The following is a 25,965-nucleotide window of genomic DNA, read 5'->3' as shown; positions in this document are numbered from 1 at the left end:
GATAAGAATTAAGTCATTCACAGTTGATCATCCTACATTATTGCTGTTACCTTATACAATGTTCTTCTGGTTCTTCTCATTTTCTATAAGATTTTTCAGGCTTTGTGTGTGTGCTTGTCTTGTCATTTCTTATAGTACAGTAGTATTCCATTTCAATCATCTGCCACGACTTGTTCAGCCATTGCCCAATTGAGGGACATCCCTTCAATTTCTAGTTCTTTCCTACCACAAAAAGAGCAGCTATAAATATTTTTTTAGAGGTAAATTCTTTTCCCCTATTTTTAATGTCTTTAGGATACAGATCTAAGTAGTGGTGTTGCTGGGTCAAAGGGGATGCACAGTTTGATGGCCCTTTGACCATGGTTCCAGATTGCTCTCCAGAATGGTTATCAGTTCACAGCTCTACCAACAGTGTATTAGTGTCCCAATTTTCCCACTCCTCCAACATTTATCACTTTTCCTTTTTTGTCACATTAGCCAGTCTAGGGAGTGTGAAGTGGTATCTCTGAGTTTGTATTTCTCTAATTAATAGTGGTTTGGAGCACTTTGTCATATAACTAAAGATAGTTTTAATTTCATCATCTGAAAATTTTCTGTTCATATCCTTTGGCCATTTCTCTATTGGAGAATGCTTTGTATTCTTATACATTTGACTTGCAGCACAGCTCAGTAGGTTGATGGATTGAGAGCCAGATCTAGTGATGGATGGGAGGTTCTCAGACATTTCCTAACTATGTGACTGAACAAATCACTTAACCCTCATTGCCTCTCCCTTATGCTCTTCTGTCTTGGAACAAATACACAATATTGATTCTAAGATTGAAGATAAAGGTTTTAAAATTAAATAAATTTGATTCCATCCTCAATGTGTTTAAGAAAGAGAAGCCTTTATTTTTTGAAAGCCAGCCAGTGGTCTCTCAAAGCTAAGGGTAATTTTCTGCTTAGGTGAATAATGAAGAATGGGAGACAGCCAAGTGAGTGCTCAGGACCTGGTGCTCAGGTGTCACAAAGCTGTTCCATCAGGGCACAGAGTTCATGTTTATTATATAGTTCAGTGAGTACATGCTTTTCTGGCACACAGTCACTGCCACACAGTGAGGTGGTACCTCAGAGTTGTTTTGATTTGCATCTCTCTGATTATAAGAGATCACACATTAATTTCTAACAGATTGTTTAATATTCTATGATCATCTTGCATACCATGTTGCTACAACAAAGGAATAGTGATAGAGATGAATGATACAGGCAGGGTCAGTTCCCCCTGGCCTGTGGGAGGACCAGCTAAGAGAATCAGCTTTCATAATCAATCGGAATTACTTAGGAGATGGGTAGCAAAACATTTTGCAGCTAGGTACGGGGTTAAAGGGAAAATTCAATATAACCCAGAATCAGGTATCTTTCTGATTTCTAAGTTGCATTTTTCTTTAGGTTTCACTCAGGCATTTAGTGATGTTGCTCTGGTTATCATACACAAACAGAATCAGTGAAGTGTGTTGTAGCAGCTTGTGCCTAAAAGAGTGATTGATGTGCCTATGTGTTTGACTTGCAATGGGTGTGTAGAATCTGAATGTGATTCTGCTAAGGGAGGGGGGTAGTGGGTGCATGGGATTCTTTAGGTTTTAATTCTGTGAATATGATCTTTGGGGTATTATTCTAGGGGGATAAAATTGGGCATATGTACAAATCCTGTAAGTATTTGCAATCATTACTTCTTCTGTAATGGGGAGAGAACAACAATCCTAGCCAGTAGTAAGGGAAGTTAGTGGGAGAAGTCACATAGAGGGGGTTGAGTGGATTCTTCGTCTTTCCTGGGGACCACTTTGCAGTCCTCAGTTTCCAACTGTGACCATGTCAGACAGTGTGGGCTTGATGGCTCCTGGCATTTATCATTTTACTTCTCTTTTCCCAATTCTTTTAGTTTTTTCCTATTTTTCACCCCTGGTTTTATTTATTTTTTTGATAGCTTACTACCATACCCTCTATGGATACTTCTTCTAATTACTATAATTATAACAATTTTTAAGAGTTACTTTCCACATAGGAATGTCATTTGACCTTATTGGAGCCTTTAAATTTTTTCTCTTTCTTATTTACCTTTTCATGCTTCTCTTGAATTTTGTATTTGGGCCTCAGATATTCTATTTAAGTCTGGTCTTTTCTTAAGGACAGCTTGAAAATCTTCTATTTTATTAAATGACCATATTTTCTTCTGAAAGAATATAGTCAGTGTTGCTGAATAGTTGATTCTTGGTTGTAAACCCAGTTCTCTTGACTTCTGGAATATCATATTCCAAGCCTTCTGGTCCTTCAGTCTAGAGGGTACCAGATCCCTTGTGATCCTGACTGAGGCTCCATGATATCTGAATTGTTTCTTTCTGGCTGCTTGTAGTATGTTTTCTCCTTTCCCTGGGTGCTCTTGAAGTTGGCTATTATAGCCAACATTCTTGGAAGTTGTCATTGGAGGATTTAATGCAGGAGGTGATCTGTGTATTCTTTCAATCTCTATTTTGCCCTCTTGTTCAAGAATATCAGGGCAGCAAAGAGTTTTAAAAGACAGTCTGCCCTTTGATCCAGCAATACCACTGCTGGATTTGTACCCCAAAGAGACAATAGGGAAAAATACTTGTATGAAAATATTTATAGCTGTGCTCTTTGTAGTGACAAAAAATTGGAAAATTGGGGGGTGTCCATTGATTGGAGAATGGCTGAACAAATCATGGTATCTGATGATGATGGAATACTATTGTACTGAAAGAAATGATGAACTGTAGGAATTCCATGTGAACTGGAAAGACCTCGAGGAATTGCTGTAGAGAGAAAGGAGCAGAACCAGGAAAACATTATACATAGAGACTGACACATTATGGCACAATCGAATGTAATGGACTTCTTTACTGGCAGCAACGCAATGATCCAGGACAATGCAGAGGAACACTTGAGAAAAAACACTATCCACATCCAGAGAAAGAACTGTGGGAGTGGAAATGCAGAAGAAAAACATGATTGATCAATTGAAAGAACATAAATCATGAACATAAATCATGTAACCATGGAAAAATATTCTAAATTAACTAATTTAAAAAATAAAAAACATTAGAACAGTTTTCTTAGATAATTTCCTGTAGTATGATATCTAGGCTTTTTTTTTGGGGGGGGGTCATGACTTTTGGGTAGACCAGTAATTCTTAAATTGTCGCTCCTCTCTTTTCCAGGTCAGTTGTTTTTTCAATGAGGTATTTCATATTTTCTTTTATTTTTCCATTCTTTTGATGTTGTTTTATTGTTTCATGAAGTCATTAGCTTCTAATTGCCCAATTCTAATTTTTAAAGTCTGAATTTCTTCCATGACCTTTAGATTCTCTTTTTCCTTTTGGTCCATTCTTCTCAAGTCATTCTTTTCCTCCTGTGACTTTTTTGCCTCATATTTCAGTTGGTCAATTCTGGCTTTTACGAAACTGTTTTCTTGTTTTAATTCATATACCTGTTTCCAGATGACATATTTTGCTTTTTAAGCTGTTGTTTTCCTTTTCCCATTTTTTCTTTAGCTTATCTTATTTGATTTTTGAATTCCTTTTTTGAGCTCTTTCAGAGCCCGAGTCCAATTCCCTGGATTTTTTTAGGCTTTGCTTGAAGTTCTTTAGATCCCATCATCCTTTGATGGTTTGGTTCTTTGTTCTTTAGTCCCATAGAAGTTGTCAATCATTACCTCCTTTTTTTCTGTTGTTTATTCATTTCTGCCCCTTCTCCCCCTGTGGACTGTAAACTAGCCCCTCTGCTGGATTACTGGACCAGGGTGTTTGAGCTGCACTGCCCTAGAGGGGAATCTTTAATTTTCTCTCTCTCCTGTTTTATTGGATTAGACTGGTTGAGCTGACCTGCTAAGCTAATCATCCTAAGGCCAAATCTTCACTATACCCAGCCACAGCAAAGGCTGAGGGTTGCCAAACCAAATGTCTGTCCCCCTCCCCCAACCAAGTTCCTCACTGCCAGCCACTGTCAGAGCCTTGGACCTCATGTGGTGGATCTGAGGTGCTCTATCATGGTTGCAGCCCCTACCCCAGAATTCCACAGTGAGCCTATGTCTGAACATAGGTCCCAGCGCAGTAAGTGGGGAGGAGAGTTTGGCTATCTCAGTCTTATTTCCAGTCTTTCCCTTATACCATGGAAATCGACTCTGCCTACCTTTCAAGTTGTGTTCAGCAAGAGAGTCCTGTGATTCTGTCTTGTTGGGTTTAGAATTCTGTCTTCTTTGAAATGCTTTTTAAAGATTGGTATGGAAAGATAGTCACGTTTTGACTTCTGCTGCTCCTAAGTTGCCATCTTGACTCTGTCCCCACCTCCCACCCCCATTGATTTTTTTTTTGTGCAGAAACTTTTTAATTTAATGTCATCAAAGTTATCTCATATCTCTCTATCTTGTTTTGACCTAAGTTATTCCCTTATCTATATGTCTGACATGCAAATTATTTTGTGCTTCCCTAATAATATTTCTTTTTTAATTAATTAACTAAATTTATTTTATTTTTATTTTATTTTATTTTACTTTAAAAAAATTTTTCCCGTGGTTACATGATTCATATTGTCTCCCTCCCCTCTTCTCTCCCCACTCCTGGAATTGATGAGCAGTTCTACTGTCACCCTTTATTTCTAAATTATGTATTCATTTTTACTTTACCCTATTATAAGGGGTTGGTTGGTGCCTAATTTCTGCTATTTTCATGCTATCCTATGCTAAGTCATAGTATTTTCTATGCCAATTTCATGCTATTTTCTGGTTTTCCCAGCTTTTTTTTTTTATCAAATAGTGTGTTCTTCCAAAAGCTTGGATCTTTGAGTTTGTCAAACCCTCAATTACTATGGTCATTTACTACTGTGTGTTGAGTGCCGAATCTATTCCAGTTGTTCTCCATTTTATTTCTAAGCCAAGACTAGATTATTTTGATGGTTGTAACTAAGTCACGTTCCTTTCAAAATTTTTTCATTAATTACCTTGACATTCTAGGTCTTTTACTCTTCCAGATTAATTTTGTTGTTACTTTTACTAGCTGTATGAAATAATTTTGGAGTAGTTTGATTTGTGTAGCATTGAATAAGTAAATTAATTTAGGAATGATCATCATTTTTATCATATTGATTCAGTCTACATGAGTGATCAGTGTTTTACCAGTTGTGTAGGTCTGCCCTTATCTGTGTAAAAAGTGTTTTGTAATTGTAAAAATTAAAATTAATATACAATAACTCCAAATATTATATTTTATAAGATTTATTAATAATCACTAGAAGTAAAGGAATAAAAGGGTAATTGTCTGACAAAATAAAATCACATGCCCAAGCTAATCTACCTGATCAAAAAGGGCCTACTCCACCAATGCCAGGACAGGAAGGAAAGAGGAAGAAAGGCAGAAAAGGGGAGAATTTCCATCCTGCCTACTTCAGTAATGGCAGGAGGAGAGTGGAGTGCCGGGCAATGTAGTTCAAAGATACAAGATTTCTAATTACATATTATGATCTTTTAGTTTCTACTTTTGTCTTGGCAGGTAGACTCCCAATATTTTATATTGTCTATAGTTATTTTAAATGGAATTTCTCTATTACTATTGGGCTTTATTGATAGTATTGAGAAATGGTAATGATTTATTTTGTATCCTGCAACTTTGCTAAAAATATTGTTTTGATTAGTTTTTTTTTGTTTGTTTCTGTATAGTATCAAATCACCTGCAAACAGTAATAGCTTTATTTTGTTAAAATTTGTTAAAAAATGCTTCAGGCCACTTAGTTAATCTGTCTGCTATTACCAGTCTTTAGAGATTAGTAATTTTACAACAGTCTTTTGATGGGCAAAGTCCAAAATCCCAAGAGAAATATTCAAAGGTGGTCTGTTCTCAGGTTGGTCAGCTTCTAACTGTCCAGCAGAAGAATGAAGACTGCTTTCTTTTACACAGCCAAAGATATCCCCAGGCTTATAATTTGAATGATGGTTTCTCAAGCTGCTCCTTCATCCAGGTCCAGAGAGAGTGTGTCAATTGCTTAACTGTTTTTCTGGGCTTCTATTCCACTAGCCCCAGGGAAAATTCTAATCGTGTGCCCTGTCAATCACTCTTATGTCCTAAGTCTGATTTCCTATTATAACAACTAACCCTAACATCCTTGCTTCATCCCTGATCTTATTGGAAAGGTTTCTAGGCCTATTTCTATTACAGATGTTTGCTAATGGTTTTAGATAGATGCTATTTATAATTTGGAGGAATGTTTCATTTATTCCAGTGTTATCTAGTGTCTTTAATAGGAGTGGGTGTTATGTTTTGTCAAATGCTTTTTTCGTATCTACTGAGATAATCATAAGGTTTCTGTTGGTTTTCTTATTGATATGGTCAATTAAGCTGCTAGTTTTCCTAATATTGAATCACCCCTGAATTTCTGATATAAAACCCACCTGGTCACAATGTATGATCCTTGTGATACATTGCTGTAATATTGCTAGGATCTTGTTTAAAATTTTTGCATCAATATTCATTAGGGAAATTGGTCTATAGTTTTCTATGTTTTTGTTCTTCTCTGGTTTAGTTATCAACACTATATTTGTATCCGTTAAACTTTTTATCTTAATCAATTGGGTCATCCAGCATCCTAGCTCTCCCTCCAAGCTTTTTGTCATCTATAAATGTGACAAGCAGAGCATTCATACTTTTGTCCATGTCATTGAATAAAAATGTTGGACAGTCTCAGGCTAAGGATGTTACTAGAGACCTCATTCTAGGTGGTCATCAACCCATAATGATAGCTCGTTGACTCTTTTATCACTTCCAAATCCATCTATCCTATGCAGTTGATTATAAGTCACTCACATCTTGTCATTTTACCCACAAACAAAGCATGATTGTCATCATAAACTGCACTGCTAAAATCTAAGTACTTTATTACGTCTACAGTATTCCCCGATCTACCAGTTCACTTACTATATAAAAAAAAAAAAGAGGACCATCTGGTCTGAAGCCCTGCTGGCTCTTGGTGATTCTCTTGTGTGGTTTACAGTTTTACCAGCCATAAAAGTTAAGTTCTCCAGTTTCCAGACACTATTCTCATTAGCACCTCAGCTGTTCTCCAAGGTCTTTCTAGAATCACTGACGGTATCACAGCTTATTCTTTTCATGTGAGGCTATAATTCATCTGGTCTGTTGGGGGTCTGCTTGCTGGTTTCCTCAGTTTTGGGGGGGACCACTGCCTGTTGGCAAGATTCCAAGCTTATCAGCCTTAGAAGAGAAAAGCAAACAAAAGGAGAGTCCCTCAATTCAGCCTTCTTTATTATGTGCTGGCCACCACAGCCCCATTCTCCTGTCTGTGCCTTGGGCCCCATCTTGACAAACCACACTTGTCTGAAGCTCCAGGACTGTTCTCCTTCCAGACTTTCTTTCTTTAGAGGTCTTCCTTCCCCTGAAGCCTTAAGCCTTCTCCTTTTTTTTCTGAACCTCCAGACATCTGGTTCCCCAAGTCTAAGGTCCTTGTCAGTTTATTCCTGACTTGCTTCTCTTTCTGTATTTGAATCCTAGAATGATGTGGTCACTTGCCCTGTCACTAGTTTCGTTCATGTCTCCTTTGGCCAACATTTCTTCTTTGTTGGTCCAGAATAACCTTCACTTCTCTTTGTTACTTCTGAAGCTGGTCATAGGTTTGATTTGTTAGCTGCTCTGCATTCAGCAGAGAACGGATGCCAGCTATAGTCCATAGAATCGAAATCTTCAATCAAAACAATCCTTTTTCCTTTCACCAACTTTGTCATCTGTTTTAGAAACACTCTTCTTCTGTCAAGGTGGTCTGTAACAGGCCCCTGATACAAGTTATAAAATGTATAATTACCGATTGATCTCCAGAATGGTCGAATCAGTTCATAGTTCTACCCATAGTGTATTAGTGTCCTCATTTTTCCATATCCCCTCCAACATTTGTCATTTTCCCCTTCTATCATTTTAACCAATCTGATAGGTTCATGATGATATTCTCAGAATTATTTTACTTTGCATTTCTCTAATAAAGAAAGATTCAGATTTCATCTGAAAGCTGCCTGTTCATATCCTTTGATGACTCATTTTTATAAATTTGACAAAACTCCCTAGATATTCAAGATATAAGACCTTCATCCTAGAAATTCTCCATAAAAATGTTTCTTTCTAATCTTGGCTACATTGGTTTTATTTGTACATGATTCATATTCTCTCCCTCCCTTCTGTCCCCTCTCCTGGAGCTGACAAGCAATTCCACTAGGTTGTACATGTATTATCACTTGGATACCTATTTCCATATTATTCATATTTTTATAATAATCTTTTAAAACCAAAACACCAAATCATATACCCATATAAACAAGTGATAAATCATGTATTTTCCTTCTGTGTTTCTACTCCCACAGTTCTTTCTCTGGATGTGGATAGTGTTCTTTCTCATAAGTCTCTCAGAATTATTCTGTATTATTGCATTGCTTTTAGTATAGCAAAGTCAGTTACATTTGATTGTTCTACAATGTTCTCCTGATTCTGCTCATTTCACTCCACATCAGTTCATGGAGGTCTTTCCAGCTTGTATGGAAATCAAGCAGTTCGTCATTCCTTATAGCACAATAGTATTCCATCACCATCATATACCACAATTTGTTTAGCCATTCCCCAATTAGAAGGCATCCCCTCATTTTCCAATTTTTTGTCACCACAGAAAAGCACAACTATGAATATTTTTGTACAACCTTTTTTTATCATCACTTTCGGTGTACAAACCCTTTTTAAATTTAATGTAGTCAAAATTATCCATCTCATATCCCATAATGCTCTCTATCTCTTTGTTTATTAATTCTTCTCCTATCCATAAGTCTGATAGGGATTATGTTCCATGTTTTCTAATTTACCTATGTTAACTCTGTTTATGTCTCTGTCATGTATCCATTTTGACCATATCTTGGTAAAAGTAGTTTCTGCCAAACTGCTTTCTAGTTTTCCCAACAATTTTTACCAAACAGTGAATTCTTATCTAGAAAGCTTAAATCTTTACATTTGTCAAACTTAAGGTTACTAGAGTCATTTAGTACTGTGTATTGTACTGCTGCTTTGTTCCACTGGTCTACCTTTCTTTTTCTTAGCCAGTTCCATATAGTTTTTGATTATCACTGCCTTACAATACAGTTTTAATATGTCATACTGCTAATCCTCTTTACATTTCTTCATTAACCTTTTGTTCCTCCAAATGAATTGTTTTTTTCCAGCTCAATAAAATAATTTTTTATAAATTATGCATAACATGTATAACATTTATGTATAAATATCAATACATATGTAAATAATATAATCAAAAAGTAATTTAACTGGGATGGCATTCTATAAGTAGATTATTTTAGGTAGAATTGTCATTTCTGTTATATTGGCTCTCATTGGTCAGCCATGGGCACTGAGTATTTCTACTCCAATTATTTAAATCTGACTTTATTTGTATAAAAAGTATTTTATAATCATGTTCATGTGGTTCCTGGGTTTGTCTTGGCAGTATAGTCCCAGGTATTTTATTTTATATTTTATTCTATCTATGGTTATTTTAAATGGGGCATCTCTTACTTCTCTCTTATGGCAATTTGTTGGTACTTATATAGGTTTATTTTTTTAGACTGGACCTTTGCTAAAATTTTTGTTTCAACTAGTTTTTTAGTAGACTCTCTAGGAGTTTCCAAGTATACCATCATATCATCTCCAAAGAGGTCATTTTATTACTGCATTGCCAACATATCAAAGTTCAGTTAGTCCAGAGATAGTGAGTCCAGCTCAGAAGAACCTTATGTCTGGTGATAGTTTCAGCTTCTGATTGGTCTCCTCTGCTTACCAAAGAACTTCCTCTCATGGCCAGGTCTCCCTGCTCTGCTGCTGACTTCCAGTTTGAGGATCTTTATGTCCCACATTCCTCTACCTGCAAAAGGACTATCAGTGACTGTTTTCTTGACCCTTAATAAAAAACAAATTTCATGGGGTAAACAGAATAGTATTGATGACAATGGATATCCTTGTTTCACTCTCTATCTTATTGGGAAGGCCTCTTGCTTCTCCCTAGCACAATGTTTGCCCCTGGTTTGGGTAGATGCTTCTTATCATTTTAGGGGGGAATCCATTTATTCCTATGCTTTCTAGTGTTTTTAATAGCCATGAATGTTGTATTTTGTTAAAAGGTTTTTCTGTGTCTATTGAGATAATCATATGATGTTTGTTCCCTTGCCAACATCCCCAATAATATCCTCATCAAACCATGTGATCAGTCATATGTGGAAACTACTTTCTGCAGCTGCCAGCCTAGTACTGCCCTTTGTTTGTTTCAGCCATCTCCAACTCTGTGACCCTATCTGGGGTTTCCTTGGCAGTAATACCAGAGGGGTTTGCCATTTCCTTCTCCAGCTCATGTTATAAGAAATGGAGGCCAACAGGGTAAAGTGACTTGCCCAGGATCATCCAGCTAGGAAGCATCTGAGGCCAGTTTAGGAAGGGGGTCTCCCCAGCACTGCCCTACCCAGCTGTTTGGTATTTATGAAGTTGCATTAGCAGCCTCTCCTTTAAGCCAGTGAGAGGGGATGGAGGGAGGGGATCTCAGCTCTTGGTCTTGGGGAGCAGTTTGAGGATGGTGATGGAGGGGAGGAATGAATGTCTGTAATTGAAGAACTGAGAGTAAGAGTCAAGAGTGATGGGGGGAGGAGAGCAGGGAGTAAGCCAGGTCCCCCCAAGGATGGAAGTATGAACAGTCCTCCTGCAGAGGCTGGAAGGGGAGGGGAACAGGCCAAGGATTCCTTAGGGAAAAGGGAGGCTGTAGGTGAACTCACTCTTACTGTTCCCCAGAGCCTGGGTGAGGTGGCCTAGGGCCAGGCTGCAGAGAACTGGGGTGTGGAGGGAGTTGCCTATAGTATCCCAGGGAGAGTGCCTGAGGTCAGGGTTGTCTGTGACTCATCAGAACAGGCTAGGAACCAGTCCTGGGCATTGGGCCTTGAGTAGGCAGGACACCCTGCCTAGGAGGATTGGGGGACTTTGGGGTGGCCATTTTTCCTCTCGGAACTTCAATTTTCTCATTTGTAAGCCCTGGGACCTCGCCCTGACAACATAGTGATTGTTGGGAAAGTGGTCCTATACCGTACACTGTTATTATCTCATGATTTGTGGGTGACCTCCTCTTCTGAGCCCTCTGGCATTAGTTGGAATCGACCCAGGATCGCCTCCAGTGCCTGGTACTCCCCAGGATGGTGAAGTGTTAACCCTGGATAAAGCTTTCCTGTTTAGATCCATGTCATATATGTATGTGTAGATGCACATACTGTAATAGATGATATTTGGAGGGTATATTTGATGGTATACTAGATAACTAATGGATCAGGTAGTTATCTTCCTTTTGCATACCCTCCTCTCTTTTATACCTCCCTTCCTCCCCTCTTCCAATCTCCCTCCCCTATTCTTCCCTTTAGTTTCCCCTTCCCCCTTCTTCAGCCTCCTTCTAAGTCACTCAGGGTGAGCTATGATGTTTCAGAGGAAATACTCTTTTCTCTTCTTTATCTCAAGTAAGGGTTTATTGGGGAAAACAGGAAAGATGGAGGATAAGGTAAGAGGAGTGGGATTTCCCTATTATCTACAATGAGTGTTAGGTTGGAGGATATTGAGAGAAATGGCAATTCAGTCACTAGCATGAAACAGAGCCAGGGAATATGGAGAGATATATGGACTGTTGTCCTTCTTCTTCTGCCTTCAAATCAGCCAGGGCCACCTCCAACTTGATTATCCCAAGTCCCAAAGATAAACCCAGCTTCCTCCTTCAGGGTCCCCACCATCAGCCCCAAAGACCAGAAAAACAGTCACTGTTGGATTGGCTCTAAACTGCTTTACCCTTTGGAATGGTAACATTCCAACTGGAATTTTTCTTTGATTGACAGCTGACCCATCTCTAGCTTCTGTCCTTTGCATGCATTTTCTTATAATTTCTCTCTTCTCCACAATACTTATTCATACCTGTTTGTGGCCATATATGTGTAGACCTGTTGTCCTTGGGGCTGCTGACACCCTCAGGAGTGTGTGAATAATGGGCAGTTTTCCATTGTCTGGGTTTCGGGCCCTTTTGGGCAGCACCATAAAGCACTCTGGTGGCCTTGGGCAAGTCACCTCCACCTCTATGGAGGACTAAAATCAGACCCTCATCTAGTCCACATCCCCACTGAGGCCCCCAGGAACAAGCACAGCTGATTGCTAACCATAGGTCACCTAAGCAGTGAGGAGCAGAACCAGGATTCAAATGCAGAGCCTCAGACTCCAATGCCCTATTCTTTTGGCTGTAGTAGGATGAGTCTTTAATGATGACAATACACTCATCCCACAAGATCTCATTTCAACAATCTTCAATCCCTCCTGGCTGTATGATTCTGGCCCCAGGACTGTGCCTTTCCTCACTGAGGAGTTAGTTCCCTCTACCCCATAAAAACAAGTCCAGTCCCTCTAGGGAATTCCATAATGGTGAATGTTGTTAACAATTCTTCACTCTGATTCTGTTTCCTGGTTGGTTCAGCCTAGCTGGGGAAGGTGAGGAGGGGATATATTGAAGTCTGGTACTTCAATGATGGAGTCACTCAAGTATCTTTGAAATAATAAAAGTAATAATAGTACTTTGCATATGCTACCTCACTTTACCCTGACAACAACCCCCAGAGATAGGTGCTATAATTATCCCCATTGTATAGATGAGGAAACTGAAGCAGGCAGCAGTCCAGTGACTTGTCCAGGGTCAGACAGCTAGTGAGAGAGTTTGAACTCAGGTCTTCCCAACTCCAGGCCCCACATTCTAACCCCAGACCTACTCCACAGCTCTAATTGTTAGGGCAGACCTTGATAAGGAGAAGGGAAGGGCTGGCATTCTGAAGGTGTTTCCTGGTGATCTGTTCTGAAACTGATTTCTTTTTTCAACAGTTTACGGAAGATTGCAGAAAATCAACCTATCCCCCTTCTGGACCCACGTGAGTAGAACAGTGCCCTTTTCAGTCTGGACAGGGTTTCCCCTTTCAAGGTATAAGGGCTAGGGAATGAGACTTGGAATTAGGAGGACTGGGATGGTGGCAAATCTATGGCACACTTACCAGAGTTCATTACTAGAAAGCTAGAGGGATATGTCAGGCTGCTCCCCTCCCCCTTGCTCACATGCACCTGAGGACATTTCTCATATCACCCACCCCTCTAAAAGGTTCTCCGTCACTGTCCTTGGCACTTCCTAGCTGCAAACCAACTGTTCTTTACCTCAGTGCCCTCAGCTATAAAATAGGGGAAACTGGACTCAGGGGTTCATTTCAGGCTCTAAACTCTAATCCTGTGAATGGGACAATCAGGCATGCCCCAAGACCTTAGAGAAAGGAAAAGATGATATCAAGGAATGTCTTCCTTCCTTTTCCCTGTCCACATTGGAGAGTCAGAGCCATTCTGCCCATTCCAGAACATGAGCACAAACATGGCACCCATTGATGACTACAAGATTGGACAAAACCCACTTCTCATTTCTAGACCTGTGTAAAGCCTGGTGAATGAGAGCAGTGGGGAGAACCCTGACTAGGGAAATCTTGCAGGTAGAAGGGAGCCTTAGGTAGTCATTGTATTCAGCACCAGGGTTGTGGGGGCAGGGGTGCTGGTCCAAGAGCTTTATTCCTTACCTGGCCTCTGGCTTGCAGACTGTGAATAGCTGGATATTACTCCTTTCCTTCCTCTTGGTACCCCACTTGGCACACTCTTAACTTGCAGGAAACCCTGGCTATAGCTTGAATAGGAGTGAGTCAGGATCAACCTGTGTGCACTGAAAAGAAATTGGAACCATATTCTGGGCTGACAGTCATGCAGGGGGAGTCAGTACCCAGGTGCAGGCTCAAAGTGCTACCGATGCAGGATGGCAGCAGGAAGCAGCCCGGGCTGGGTCCAGCCACTCAGTTTCCCCAGGCTGTGGGGACTGGTGTCTGCTATGGCCGTTGCCTGGGACCTGGCTCCCTGAACTGCAGTTTTGATGCCTTCTAAGAGTGCTTCTTCCTGCACATCATCCAGGGCCTGGAGTGTGATTGGGCCCAACATTTGGCCATGAAACATCTGGTAAGACAGCTGGTAATGAAAGGGCTGAAGCCTCTCTTGGGAGATCCTGTACTGGCCAGACCCAGTGAATGTCCTTCCAAAGTTGGACTGGCACAGGAAGATCTTAGATCTTCTGAACCATGCTGGTTCAGTACCTGGTCCATCCCAGGATGATGGCCAGTCCCCAAGTGCATCCCTTTTCTCCCATCATCTACTTCCTTCTCCCCCCCCCCCCCCCCCCACAGATCAGATAGAGCACTACTTCAATAAGGTGGACAAGATACCTCCAGGGCTCTTAGCGATACTCCATCACCTCCTGGGTGGTCTATGGTGCCATCTTCATCTTCCTCAATAGTGCTGGCAGGGAGCAAATCCATCAGCCTGGCATGTCCATAGGTACCAAGTGGAGCTCCAGTTTCAGGGTCTCAGGCCCATTGTAGACAGCCATCACCTTTCTGGCCATGGGGACTTGTGGAAGATCAGCTCTTGGCCTCGCTGGTATCTTGCTGGCAGAATGACCTTTGCCCCAAATCTTCCCCAGTATAAACAGGATAGATTTGGTAGCCCAAGGAACCTAGGGCAAACAAGCCATTCTAGTTCCTGCCACTTTGGATTCTTTCCAGACTGATGGTAGCACAGGGTAGGGAAAGATTTGGATGTTGCTCTGCTGGTTTGAAGACATCTTGGCCCTGCCTGCCTGCCTTCCTGCCCCTCCCCAACACTCAACTACCTTCCCACCTCAACAGACACAAAGATGAAGATTCTAGTAAACTTTACTCTTTAACAGTCTGGTTTAAATGCTTTTAATTTTGTGATGAAGAAAAGGGGGAAGGGGAATATAAAATAAATCCATTTAAAGGACCAGGGGCAAAAAAAAGAAGATGGGATGCAGGCACTTAGCCCAGTGCCTGGACCACAGTAGGCACTTAACAAATGAATATTCATTGATTGGAGGGGGCAGAGCAAAGGAGAAGAGATCTCTCCCAGGCACATTGGCCAGTCATCATGAGAATGAGCATGAGGATGCTGGCCTTGGCTATAGAGATTTGGAGATTAGAGGGTCCCCCCTAGCAGGGCTTGGTCCAATAGGATTTGATGTGAGAGGGGAGGGCAGGGCCAGGGAAGAGGCCAAGATGGGTCTGGCATACACACATGGGAGACTGTGGGAGGCTGACTTTTCCACAAAACTGATGTACACTAAGGATAGGATGGAGGAGCAAGGCTAGGAGTGGGGGAATGAAAACATCTGGACTGAGAATATCATCACCTATTCTCTTCTCTCCAAGTAGTTGAAGCTCTGGGTATGAATGAGATTGCCAAAGGAGAGAGCGTAGAGAGATGACCATGGGTGACTGTCATCCCACTCTCCAAAGCAGGGTTTTACAGATGATCCCTGACATGTAACCAAATTACCTAGATCACTGGCCTCCTTTATAGAGTTAGTCTGCTTCCTTATTTATTTTTTTCCACATGCATGTAAAAACAGTTTTTAACATTTGTTTTTTAACATTCTGAGTTCCAAACTCCCTTCCCCCTCTCCTCCCTGAGACAGCAAACAGCCTAATGCAGATAGGTTTTACATGTACAGTCATGCAAAGCATATTTACACAAGTCATTAAACGATGCCTCAGAATTAGAGGCAGAAGGGAAGAGAGTAAAGGGCAGGGAGGAAGCCTCAGGATTTGGGTTTGGATACAATGTGGAGATGAGGAGGTTGAGCAATCCTAATTGGGTGTGAATGTTAAAGCACTCTGTGACAAGGAAATCACTTTAAAAGATTGATATATATTAATTTAAGGTCGCCAAGAAATTCAGCTATGTAATTCCTAAATGAAAACTCAAGTCAGCAACTCTCAACAGATGACAAGGAGTAAGAAAGTACCTGGAAGGTGTTAAGGAGAGGAGCCCAAGTCCTTTATCAGAGCCCAGGCTTTTTATCATTCCATCTTTCTCTCTGAGGTCTTGGACCTCACCTAGTCCCTTGGACAACGTCAGCTGTCTCTGAGAATGCCACCCCTGAATGGGCTACACTCCCCTCCTCACCCATGTTGGCCCTTTGGTGAACCAGCTCAGGTCTACACTGTCCTCTTGAGTCCATTACCTCCTCATCTTATCACTGAGCCTGAGCTTTGGACCTCTCCCACCATCTGCTGCCTTTGTGCTGCTTGTGTGCTATTGAATGAAGCTAGAGAAAACCTTGAGATTGGGATAGCTGGGTCCATAAGCACCTGCAGCAAAGCAGTCTTTCTAGGCCTCCCTCATTGATGCATCATCCCACTCTCCAAAGCAGGGGTTCTCAAGCTTCTCATCTCTCAGAGCTCCTGTGGAACTCCCTTCCCCCCAGCCTCCTCTCATCCTTCACCAAATAGTTGAGACCATTTACCAAAGAGCTCCATCTTCCCCCCTCCTGGCTCATTTTACCTCCATCAGATGCCTTCTGCCACTATTTCTCCTTCATGATGCTCTCAGATGAAGATATCTGGTACACATAATCCTATCCCCTCCAGCAAATTGTACCCACTGTCATTTCCACTCTCTTATATTCAATGTCCTTCTACCTATGGCTCCTTTCCTGCTGTCTCAAAACAACCTCCCTAGATCCAACCATCGCTCCTGGATATCCTCCTGGATTTCCCCTCTGGCTAGACCCCACTTCTCCTCTCATTCTCCTGAACCCTCTGCTCTGGTTTTTTACTTTGTCCTTCAGCAGAAACTGCTTTCTACAAACACATGGCCTCTGAATTGCCAAATCTAATGACCTTTTTCAGTGTTCATTCTTCTTGACCTTTCTGCAGCCTTGGACAGTGCCAAATACCTTCTCTTCCAAAATACTTTCTCTTTTCAAGGTTTTCTTAATGCCTTCTCCTTGTCTGACCACTCCTTCTCAGTTTCCTTTGCTATTTCCTCTTCGGTGTTAAGTCTTTTGACCTTGGATGTTTTCCAAGGCTCTGCCTTCATGACCTTCTCTTTATTGTCTCACCTGATAATCTTATCCACTCCCATGAGTTCAATTTGAATCTCGGCAATGAAGTCCAGATCTTTGTATCTAGCCCTAAACACTCTCCTGGCCTACAGTTCCAAATCACCAATTACCTCTTGGGATATCTCATCCAAACCGGATGTCCCACAGAAACCTTAAACTCAACTGTACAAAAGCAAATTTATCTTCCCCCACACAGAACAGCTAATTCACAGTTAATTGTCTTACAGTGTTGCTGTTATTGTGTACAATATTCTCCTGGTTCTGTTCACTTCATTTTGCATCAGATCAAGTAAGTCTTCCCACGTTTTTCTGAAATCAATCCCTTTATTTTTTCTTATAGCACAATATGTGATATGGAAATCACTTTAAAAGACTGATATATATTAATTTAAGGTCGCCAAGGAATTCAGCTATGTAATTCCTAAATGAAAACTCAAGTCAGCTGCCAACCTTTTTTATGGTGTTTTAATTACAAACAGGAGGAAGAAAAGTATTGGGGGGGGGGGGAAGGAAGAGAAGGAAATGGGGCTTAAATACCCCCTCTGCTTAGGCTGAGCTAAAGGTCCAAAGCCCTGGATAGCTGAGGCAAAGAAAAGAGATCAGTCCCCATCACTCACATGACCAAAATGGAGTCTGTGGGCTCCTCCACTCCAAGCACCAGGCTCCAACAACCTCTCTCCTTCCACACAGGAAGTCCCCAGAACTCCTGAGCTGTCCTCTACCTCACTTCCTGTGTCTCACATGTGCTGATGGTGGCTCTAGCTTAACCTAGGACCGCCCAGAGGTCTGTCCTTTTTGCACATGTATGTTGAAGGCCATATTCTCAAATAATTAAATCTTGAGTTTTGCTGCAGCCCTTCCTAAATCTTGTTACCCTGAGTAGGGTGGAGATTGTAGTTTCCAAGACCTGATTCTGTTATTCCAAGTATCTCTATTGTTATTGATCAGGAAATAGCTAAATCCCATCTTCTAAAGAATGGTTTGAATAGGGTTGAGTAGTTTTGAAATTCACAAATAGTATTCCCATCACCATATATCACAACTTGTTTAATTATTACCCAATTGAAACCTTTAATTTCCAATGCTTTGCCCATAAAAAGAGCTGCATAAATCTCTCTCTCTCTCTCTCTCTCTCTCTCTCTCTCTCTCTCTCTCTCTCTCTCTCTCTCTCTCTCTCTCTCTTTCTCTCTCTCTCTCTCTCTCTCTCTCTCTCTCTCTCTCTCTCTTTCTCTCTCTCTCTCTCTCTCTCTCTCTCTCTCTCTCTCTCTCTCATCTCTTTGAGATACAGACTTAGTAGTGGTATTGACTTAGTAGTGGTATTGCTGGGTCAAACACAGTTTTATAGCCCTTTGGGCCTAGTTCTAAATTGCTCTCCAGAATGGTTGATCAATTCACAGCCCCACCAAAGTGCATTAGTGTCCCAGTTTTCCCATATCCCCTTCAACATTTGTCATTTTCCTTTTATCATATTAGCCAATCTGATAGGTATGAGGTTATCTCAGAATTGTTCTAGTTTGCATTTCTCTATCAGCAGTGATTTAGAACATTTTTTCATATGACAATAGATAACTTTGATTTCTCCTTCTGAAAACTGCCTAGTTATGTCCGTTGACCATTTGTCAGTTGGGGAATGACATATTCTAAAATTTTGACCCAATTCTTTATATATTTGAGAAGTGAGGTCAAAAGAACTTGTTATACCCAGTTTCCTGCTTTCCTCATAATTTTAGTTGCATTGGTTTTGCTTGTACAAAATCTTTTTAATTTGATGTAGTCAAAATTATCTGTTTTATATCCTGTAATGACAGCACAGTATCACAGACCTCTCAACCTTTCTCCTAAGTTGTCTTGAGCAGGAAAAACATCCCACCTTGATCTTTGCTGACTTTGCCACTCCAGAATTCAATTTGAGATATTATTTTAAAGTTGTTTGGAGGGGAATGTTGGGAGAGTTTTGCTGGGTTGCCATATCTAATCTGCCATCTTTGCTCTACCTCTTGGTGACTTCATCAAGTCTCCTTGGTCCAATTATTATCTTTGTACAACTGACTCTCAGATTTATATCCATCCCAACCTCTCTCCTGAGACCAAAACTGGGGAAACAAAGATTTGATCTTCAGAGCATATTTTTATTAAGCAATGTATAAGCTTCACCAAAGATATCCAAAACACAACATATCCCCAATGGACATTGTCATTCCCTCCTCTCAGACTACCACCCTTTCAAATGAAATGATTCCTGCTGTGACACATAGCTTGCTGCCTCTTATGTACCTTGGGGTCCAGCCTTGCTGTTCTCCATAGCCAACTCTCTATCTCCTAACTCCATGCCTTAGCTCCCTCTGTTCCTGGAGCCCATCCTTTCCTCCCCTCTGCCTCTTGGGATCCATTGCTTCTTTCAGTACTCTGCCCCAGAATCTTTTGGGAAATTACTATTGAATTGTAATGATTTTTAAGTGGTGCCTTTCTTGAACCCCTGGTTTTAAAGGTCAGATGGCTTCCTGACAGAAAATAATTTACCTCCAAGCTATGAAACTGGGTTGGGTCCTCCTTTTTTTTGTTTAGATCCTTGTTTTAACAGTATTAGGGACAGGGCCAAGCAACCATGGTGAACCCTGATTAAGAGTGTGCTTGGCAGCCATGTTGGAAAGTATGGTGGCCTGGCTATGTAGCCTGGTGGGAAAGAAGGGGTTTGTTGATGTCCTTAAGACATAGCTCTTCAGGGGCAGCTGGTTAGCTCAATGGATTGAGAGCCAGGCCTAGAGACGGGAGGTCCTAGGTTCAAATCTGGCCTCAGGCACTTCCTAGCTGTGTGACCCTGGGCAAGTCACTTAACCCCCATTGCCTAGCCCTTACCACTCTTCTGCCTTGGTGCCAAAACACAGTATTGACTCCAAGACAGAAAGTAAGGGTTTATTTAAAAAAAAAAAAGACAACTCTTCATGATGAAGTAATGAGGGAAGAGTTGGGGTCTCTGAGTCCACCTTCTCTGTGGTTGTTTATCAATCATAGATATCTTGAGATGTCCAGAGGAAGGATTGAGTGATGAGGTCACAGGACTACATATTGATGTGCCCAGGAGGTTCCTGCTCTTTCGCTCTTGTTTTCAACCATATGGGCACTTTTGCTGAGCTCTTTTTTTTTTTTTAAACCCTTACCTTCCGTCTTGGAGTCAATACTGTGAACTGGTTCCAAGGCAGAAGAGTGGTAAGGGCTAGGCAATGGGGGTCAAGTGACTTGCCCAGGGTCACACAGCTAGGAAGTGGCTGAGGCCAGATTTGAACCTAGGACCTCCCATCTCTAGGCCTGGCTCTCAATCCACTGAGCTACCCAGCTGCCCCCCTGAGCTCTTTTAAAAATGTTTTTATTTAATTAATTTTTTATTCTTGTATAACATGGGCCAGATCCTCAGCTGAGAACTTAGAAGCCTTGAGTTATTGAGCACCTTTTTGAAATTCTGCTGCCTCTGCAACAATGGAAGTCTATATATTTTAATATTTAATTTGATTTTTTTTTTACTAATTACATGTAATAAAAGGTTTCCATTTAAGTTTTCCAAAGTTTTATGATCCAAATTGTCTCTCTTCTTTCCTTCCTGCCTCCCAGACCTGGCAAGCAATTTGATCTGGGTTATATATGTATTAACATGCGAAACATTTCCATGTTGTTCAATTTTGTAAATATATGAATATGTAATATGAATAATCATATTAAACCAAAATTCCAAAACAAAAACCCAAATAAGGAAGTGAAAAATCCATATGCTTTCATCCGCATTCCAACAGTTCTTTCTCTGGGGGTGGATAGCATTCTTTGCCGTAAGTTCCTCAGAATTGTCCTGGATCATTGGATTGCTGAGAGTAGCAAAGTTTATCACAGTTGATCATTGTACAATGTTGCTGTTACTGTGTACAGTGTTCTCTTGGTTCTGCTTATTTCGCTCTGCATCAGTTAATATAGGTCTTTCCAGCTCTTTCTGAAATCATCCTGTTCATTTCCTACAGCTATAAGGATGGGGGCAGGGATATTTGGAATGTTGTGATGAGGACTAAAAGAAGTTGAGTGGCAGTTGAGGAGCAAAGACTTCTGGGAGGACAAACGGTTCTGAGGGGATTCTGAGGAACCTCTGGGTCTTCTGACTTGGGACCTGAAACTGTGAAGTTCAGTTTTGGGGGGTTGAAGGATCACTTAAGAGACCCTGCTTCTTTCACCAAGCTCATTGCTGATCTCCCACCAAATATACAACTATTATTTCCCTCAGCCTGAAGAAAGACATCTCAGACCCCTAAGGGGATGCTGTTTGGACTCTCAAAGGAGGGAACAGCTCCCTTGACTCTCCCTGCCTCCCTGAACTATTTTCTACATATTTCTCTTAGGACAAACTAGTGATTAAGTGATTAAGATATAGAAAGGGGATATTAGCTGGGAAGGGGCGGAGACTGTTGGGCACTGTCATAGGCCCATCAGATTATGGACCGCTTAGGATCTTGGCAGGGCCACCTATTCCCTCTCCCCTTATCTAGTTCACTTAAACCTCAATAATAAACCCCTCTGTAGCAGTCAGATATTTGTGTTGGCCTTTCAATATATAAGGGTAAATTTAGGGTTGAGTCTGAATATAAATTTAATTGATCACCAGGGATGTAATTCAAATCCCAAATAAAATACTCAAGCCAGTTTGGAAATTTTATGGTGGTTTAATTAATATAGAGGGAAGGAATTAAGAAGAAGAGAGAGGAAAAAGGGCATAGGATTTCTCCAGCCTAGCCTGAGCCAAGGGGAGTTCAGAGACCTTCCAGCCACGAGGCCTCCTCCAAGATGAGGGGCCTCCTAGGAGGATGGCATTTTTAGGAGGTAAAGGAAAAAAAAAGAATCAGCCTAAACTCTGAGGAAGCTCAGAGAAGATGCCTCACCTGAACTAGGCTACTAAGCTTCTCCCAGTATTGTATCAAGGATGCTCACTGCCAAACCCGGACAATAACTGCAGCCATGCCAAGATGCCCAGTACACTGCCACCAGCCACCTCTCTGCCACAAGAGCCAGAGCCACCTCTCCACAAAAAAAAAAAACCTGAGAGAGGAAGTGATGCTAAATATATAGACCATTTTTTACATCATTTACTGCATCTCACATGTACCAATGGTAGCTTAAGCTTGACTTAGGACAGCCCAGGGGGTCTGTCAATTGTTTCTGATTTGTCATTTGCTAGCACATGTCTGTCAGCCTTCTCAACACTTAATCCTTAAGTAGGGGTGTAGACATTCCTGTTTTGTTAGACTAAGCAGGGTGGGGTAAATCTAAAATTCACAAATAATATTAGGAAGAGTTACCTCAAAAACTAGGGACTGGTCTCACAAAGGGCACCTGAGATCATTCCCTCTGTGGTAAGTCCTTGACCAAGGCCTGCCACTAAATCCTCATTGAGAAAGAGGCATAGAAACCATCCACAAGTGGCGCTGACTGGGGAGAGTAACATCAAATCCCCTCATCCATTTCCTTAAGGGGCATCAAGTGATAACTGACAGCCTGTTATCACTTGAGTGAGAGAGAAGGAGCTGCCATAACATAGGCTTTCCCTCACATCCTGTTCCTGCTCCCCACAAACCACCCAATACCTCACTGGTATACCACCTTATCCAATGAACTAAACCCTTTTATCATAACAACATTTTTACACAGCTTAATAGTTCTCCATCACCATCATATATCACAGTTCGTTCAGTCATTCCTCAAGCTGAGCTCTCTTTTGGGTCCTGCTCTTTTGCCCTGCTCATTCTCTTCAGCACTATTCAGATTGTGGACAGTTTAGATTATCTTGAGCAATCTAGTAATAAATTAAATTAAATTAAGAAATATTGCCTCTCAAGAATTTCAGTCATTATTGGGAGACCTTGCCAGATTCTCCCCACTTAATTGAATAGAAAGGAGACTATGCTAGTTCCCGAACTGAGTCCCAAGATGTTCTGTGTGGTTCATTCAGTCCTCATTTTTAACCATTTACTGTTCTAATCCCCTCAGTTCCTTCACTGGTTTATTTCTGTGCATATGGTTTTCCCCCTAATTAGTTATAAGTATCTGAGGGGAGTTATTTATTTATTTGTTTTATTTTTTTAAACCCTTACCTTCCATCTTGGAGTCAATATTGTGTATTGGCTCCAAGGCAGAAAAGTGGTAAGGGCTAGGCAATGGGGGTCAAGTGACTTGCCCAGGGTCACACAGCTAGGAAGTATCTGAGGCCAGATTTGAACCTAGGACCTCCCATCTCTAGGCCTGGTTCTCAATCCACTGAGCTACCCAGCTGCCCCCGGGAGTTATTTGTTTCTAACCATATCTGATTTTTTTTCCCCCAGCACACAATGCTGAGATTATCTGACAAAAAAAAATAATGTTTCACCTGTTTTCATTCCAGGTACAGGGGCCCAGTACCTTGGTATACCATCAATCTTGACTTGCCCCCATACAAGCGATGGCATGAAGTTATCACAGACTTGACACCAGAGGTATGTTAGAACCTTCTAGACTTATTCTTAACAATTGTATATGATTTCTAAAACAAAATGTGCCATTCCGTTATTTTGTTCATTACTTGAAGAACTTTGGGAGAGTTTCCCATGGCTTACTAGCCCATTCCTCATCTGGTATTCTAAGTCAGACTAAGTAGCACTTGACTCAACATTAGTCTTTCTGAGAAGTAATCTCATTGACTTTGCAGTGCCTTCATCATCTAATGTTCAGTAACTTTGCCAGATGGATACAAAGAGATTTCAGAATAGGTTGTTCAGAGGAAAGGAGATAAATGAGACTAATAAATAGATTACTAGTAAATTAGTTGAACTGATAATTTCCTGGATGATCTTATTGGCTTAGTGGATGCTCCAAGGAAGTCTTCCCAAGATCCTTACATCTGGTCTTCCCTGGGTTGACTCTTGCCTATATGAATAGCTCGCACTCAATCTTGTTATGTTTTATATCAAGAGAGAAGAGATGAAATTAATCCTCAGTATGGAATTTTAAAGATCCCAGTTAGGTTACAGGGAGTTTGTCTGCGGTAGGAAATCATCTTCTTTGGATGGGACTTGTAATCTAACTTTACATGATTCAATGAGATGCCCATGGAGAGCCTTCTGGATTTGAATCCTAGCTATTCCACTTACTCCTGGGGTGACCTCGAACCCATCAATCGCTTCTCCTGGGCCTTAGTTTTCTCATCTGTACAATGAGAATGTTGGACCATGTGGCTTGTAAGATTATTCCCAGCTCTGAATCTGTGATGCTCCAATTGGTTTGAATCATGTAGCTGAATGTCTCTGATGCCAGCATGTCATTATTTTTGCCTCTTTCTTACTGATGGCTGCATTTTTTTTTGTTTTTATGATTCTAGGTCCGTCATATTGTGAAGGATTTGTTGGACATGGTGAATGCTTTCTTCCCTAGTGGAAAAGTTACGAAGATGGTAGATGAGCGCTTGGTAAGAATCATTATCATCCACAATAATCTTGATGTATGTATCCATGCAGATGGATTGGTGTGATATTTATTATTATCTTAAGGCAAAGATTGGCCCACCTCTCCTTGGGTGGGAACAAGATGGGAGAAGGAAGGAGAGGCTGGACCCATTCCATCCATCTTAGCCAAACTCCAGGGAGAAGTGGTAACCTGGAGATTGGTGAAAGTATTAGGATGGATGTTTTTCTAACTTACTTTGTCATGCAGCCCCATTCATTATCTCTTGGCCCCCAGGACATTCCACAAAGGTGGACACCATCTCTCTCTCCACTCCAATCCCTGCCTTTAAAGGAGTTAGACTTAACTGCTGTGGTATACTCCCCATTCCTCAGCCCCCTCTGTCTTCCCCCTTAAACCCCTCTTCTGCATCCACTCATCTTGGAATCACTAATGAGTCTTTCTCTCCATGATAGAAAACTCTGAAATGTCTTGACACAGGCCTTCCCTGCCATCATGGCAAGCCTATTCTTTCTCCTCGCTGTCCCCCTAGATTCTCCATCCCCCAGGCCATATGACTCTTGCTTTTACCCCTTTTCCTCTGTATCCAGGCTCAGTCTTAGGGTTCACCAATTCAACTTGACCCATTCCTATGTTCTCAAATCCTTTGCCTTCTCCCCACTGTCCTCCTGTGCACATTCAACCCCTGCCCCCTTCCACTATTACATCTTTGTTTTCCTGGTCCTGCTATTCCCCCAACCCCCTCCCCAAGTGGCCACCCCTGATACTTCCTCACCTCATTTATTCATTAGTGGGTGGTAACATGCCGTGACTAGTTTAGCCAGTGACAGACACCTGCTTTTTCTTCAGCCTTCCATATGCCCTTGCTGAGGAAAGAGTGCCCGCATCTTGGGTAATATAGCTTGGATGAGAAACTTGTGTGGAGAAGGTAACACCCACCATGACCTGATGTAGTTTCTCCTTTGTGAATTCCAGCCTGCCATGCTTGGCGTCCTTCCCTACCCATTTGAAGAAGAAATTAAAGGGATTGCAGATGTGTCCGGAATTCCCCTAGGTAACCTCTGGAGTGGGCTGGAGGGGTGCCAGTAGGGCCAAAGACAGGTTCTTTTAATATTTCAGAAGCAAACTTGTGCTGGAGTGATTTTTTTTCCTAGGCATCAGTTGTATGATGCTTTGTAAATTAAATAAAAGAATATACAGCAAGAATTGTTGAGAAACATCAAGAATCAGAACTGGAGCCAGATGGGATCTCTGCAACTATTGAGACCAACCCTGCTCAGGTGAAGAACCCTCTTATCTACCACATCCCCAACAAGTAGTAGCAGGCAGGCCTATATACATACCTCCAAGGACAAAAAGCTCACCACCCTTCAATGCCACTTGGGGATAGTTCTCAAGGGTAGGCAACTTTCCCTGGCTTCAATC

The 25,965-nt window shown here is 41.3% G+C and overlaps 1 protein-coding gene across 2 annotated transcripts in view; it reads left to right on the top strand.

Annotated features, from left to right (window-relative positions):
- The window catches only part of ASAH1 (N-acylsphingosine amidohydrolase 1), a 47,490-nt gene that overhangs the window by 7,213 nt on the left and 14,312 nt on the right, over positions 1-25,965 (top strand). For both annotated transcript variants that reach the window (XM_007495604.3, XM_056803469.1), the window contains exons 2-5: positions 12,957-13,003; positions 23,486-23,576; positions 24,458-24,544; positions 25,516-25,594. In XM_007495604.3, the coding sequence (XP_007495666.1) occupies positions 12,957-13,003; positions 23,486-23,576; positions 24,458-24,544; positions 25,516-25,594 (304 nt within the window). The remainder of the gene's footprint in view (positions 1-12,956; positions 13,004-23,485; positions 23,577-24,457; positions 24,545-25,515; positions 25,595-25,965) is intronic.

The sequence above is a fragment of the Monodelphis domestica genome, chromosome 6, assembly GCF_027887165.1.
Source record: "Monodelphis domestica isolate mMonDom1 chromosome 6, mMonDom1.pri, whole genome shotgun sequence".
NCBI lineage: Eukaryota > Metazoa > Chordata > Mammalia > Didelphimorphia > Didelphidae > Monodelphis > Monodelphis domestica.
The sequence above is the reverse complement of the archived record's forward strand: the minus strand, read 5'-3'. Positions and strand labels throughout refer to the sequence as shown.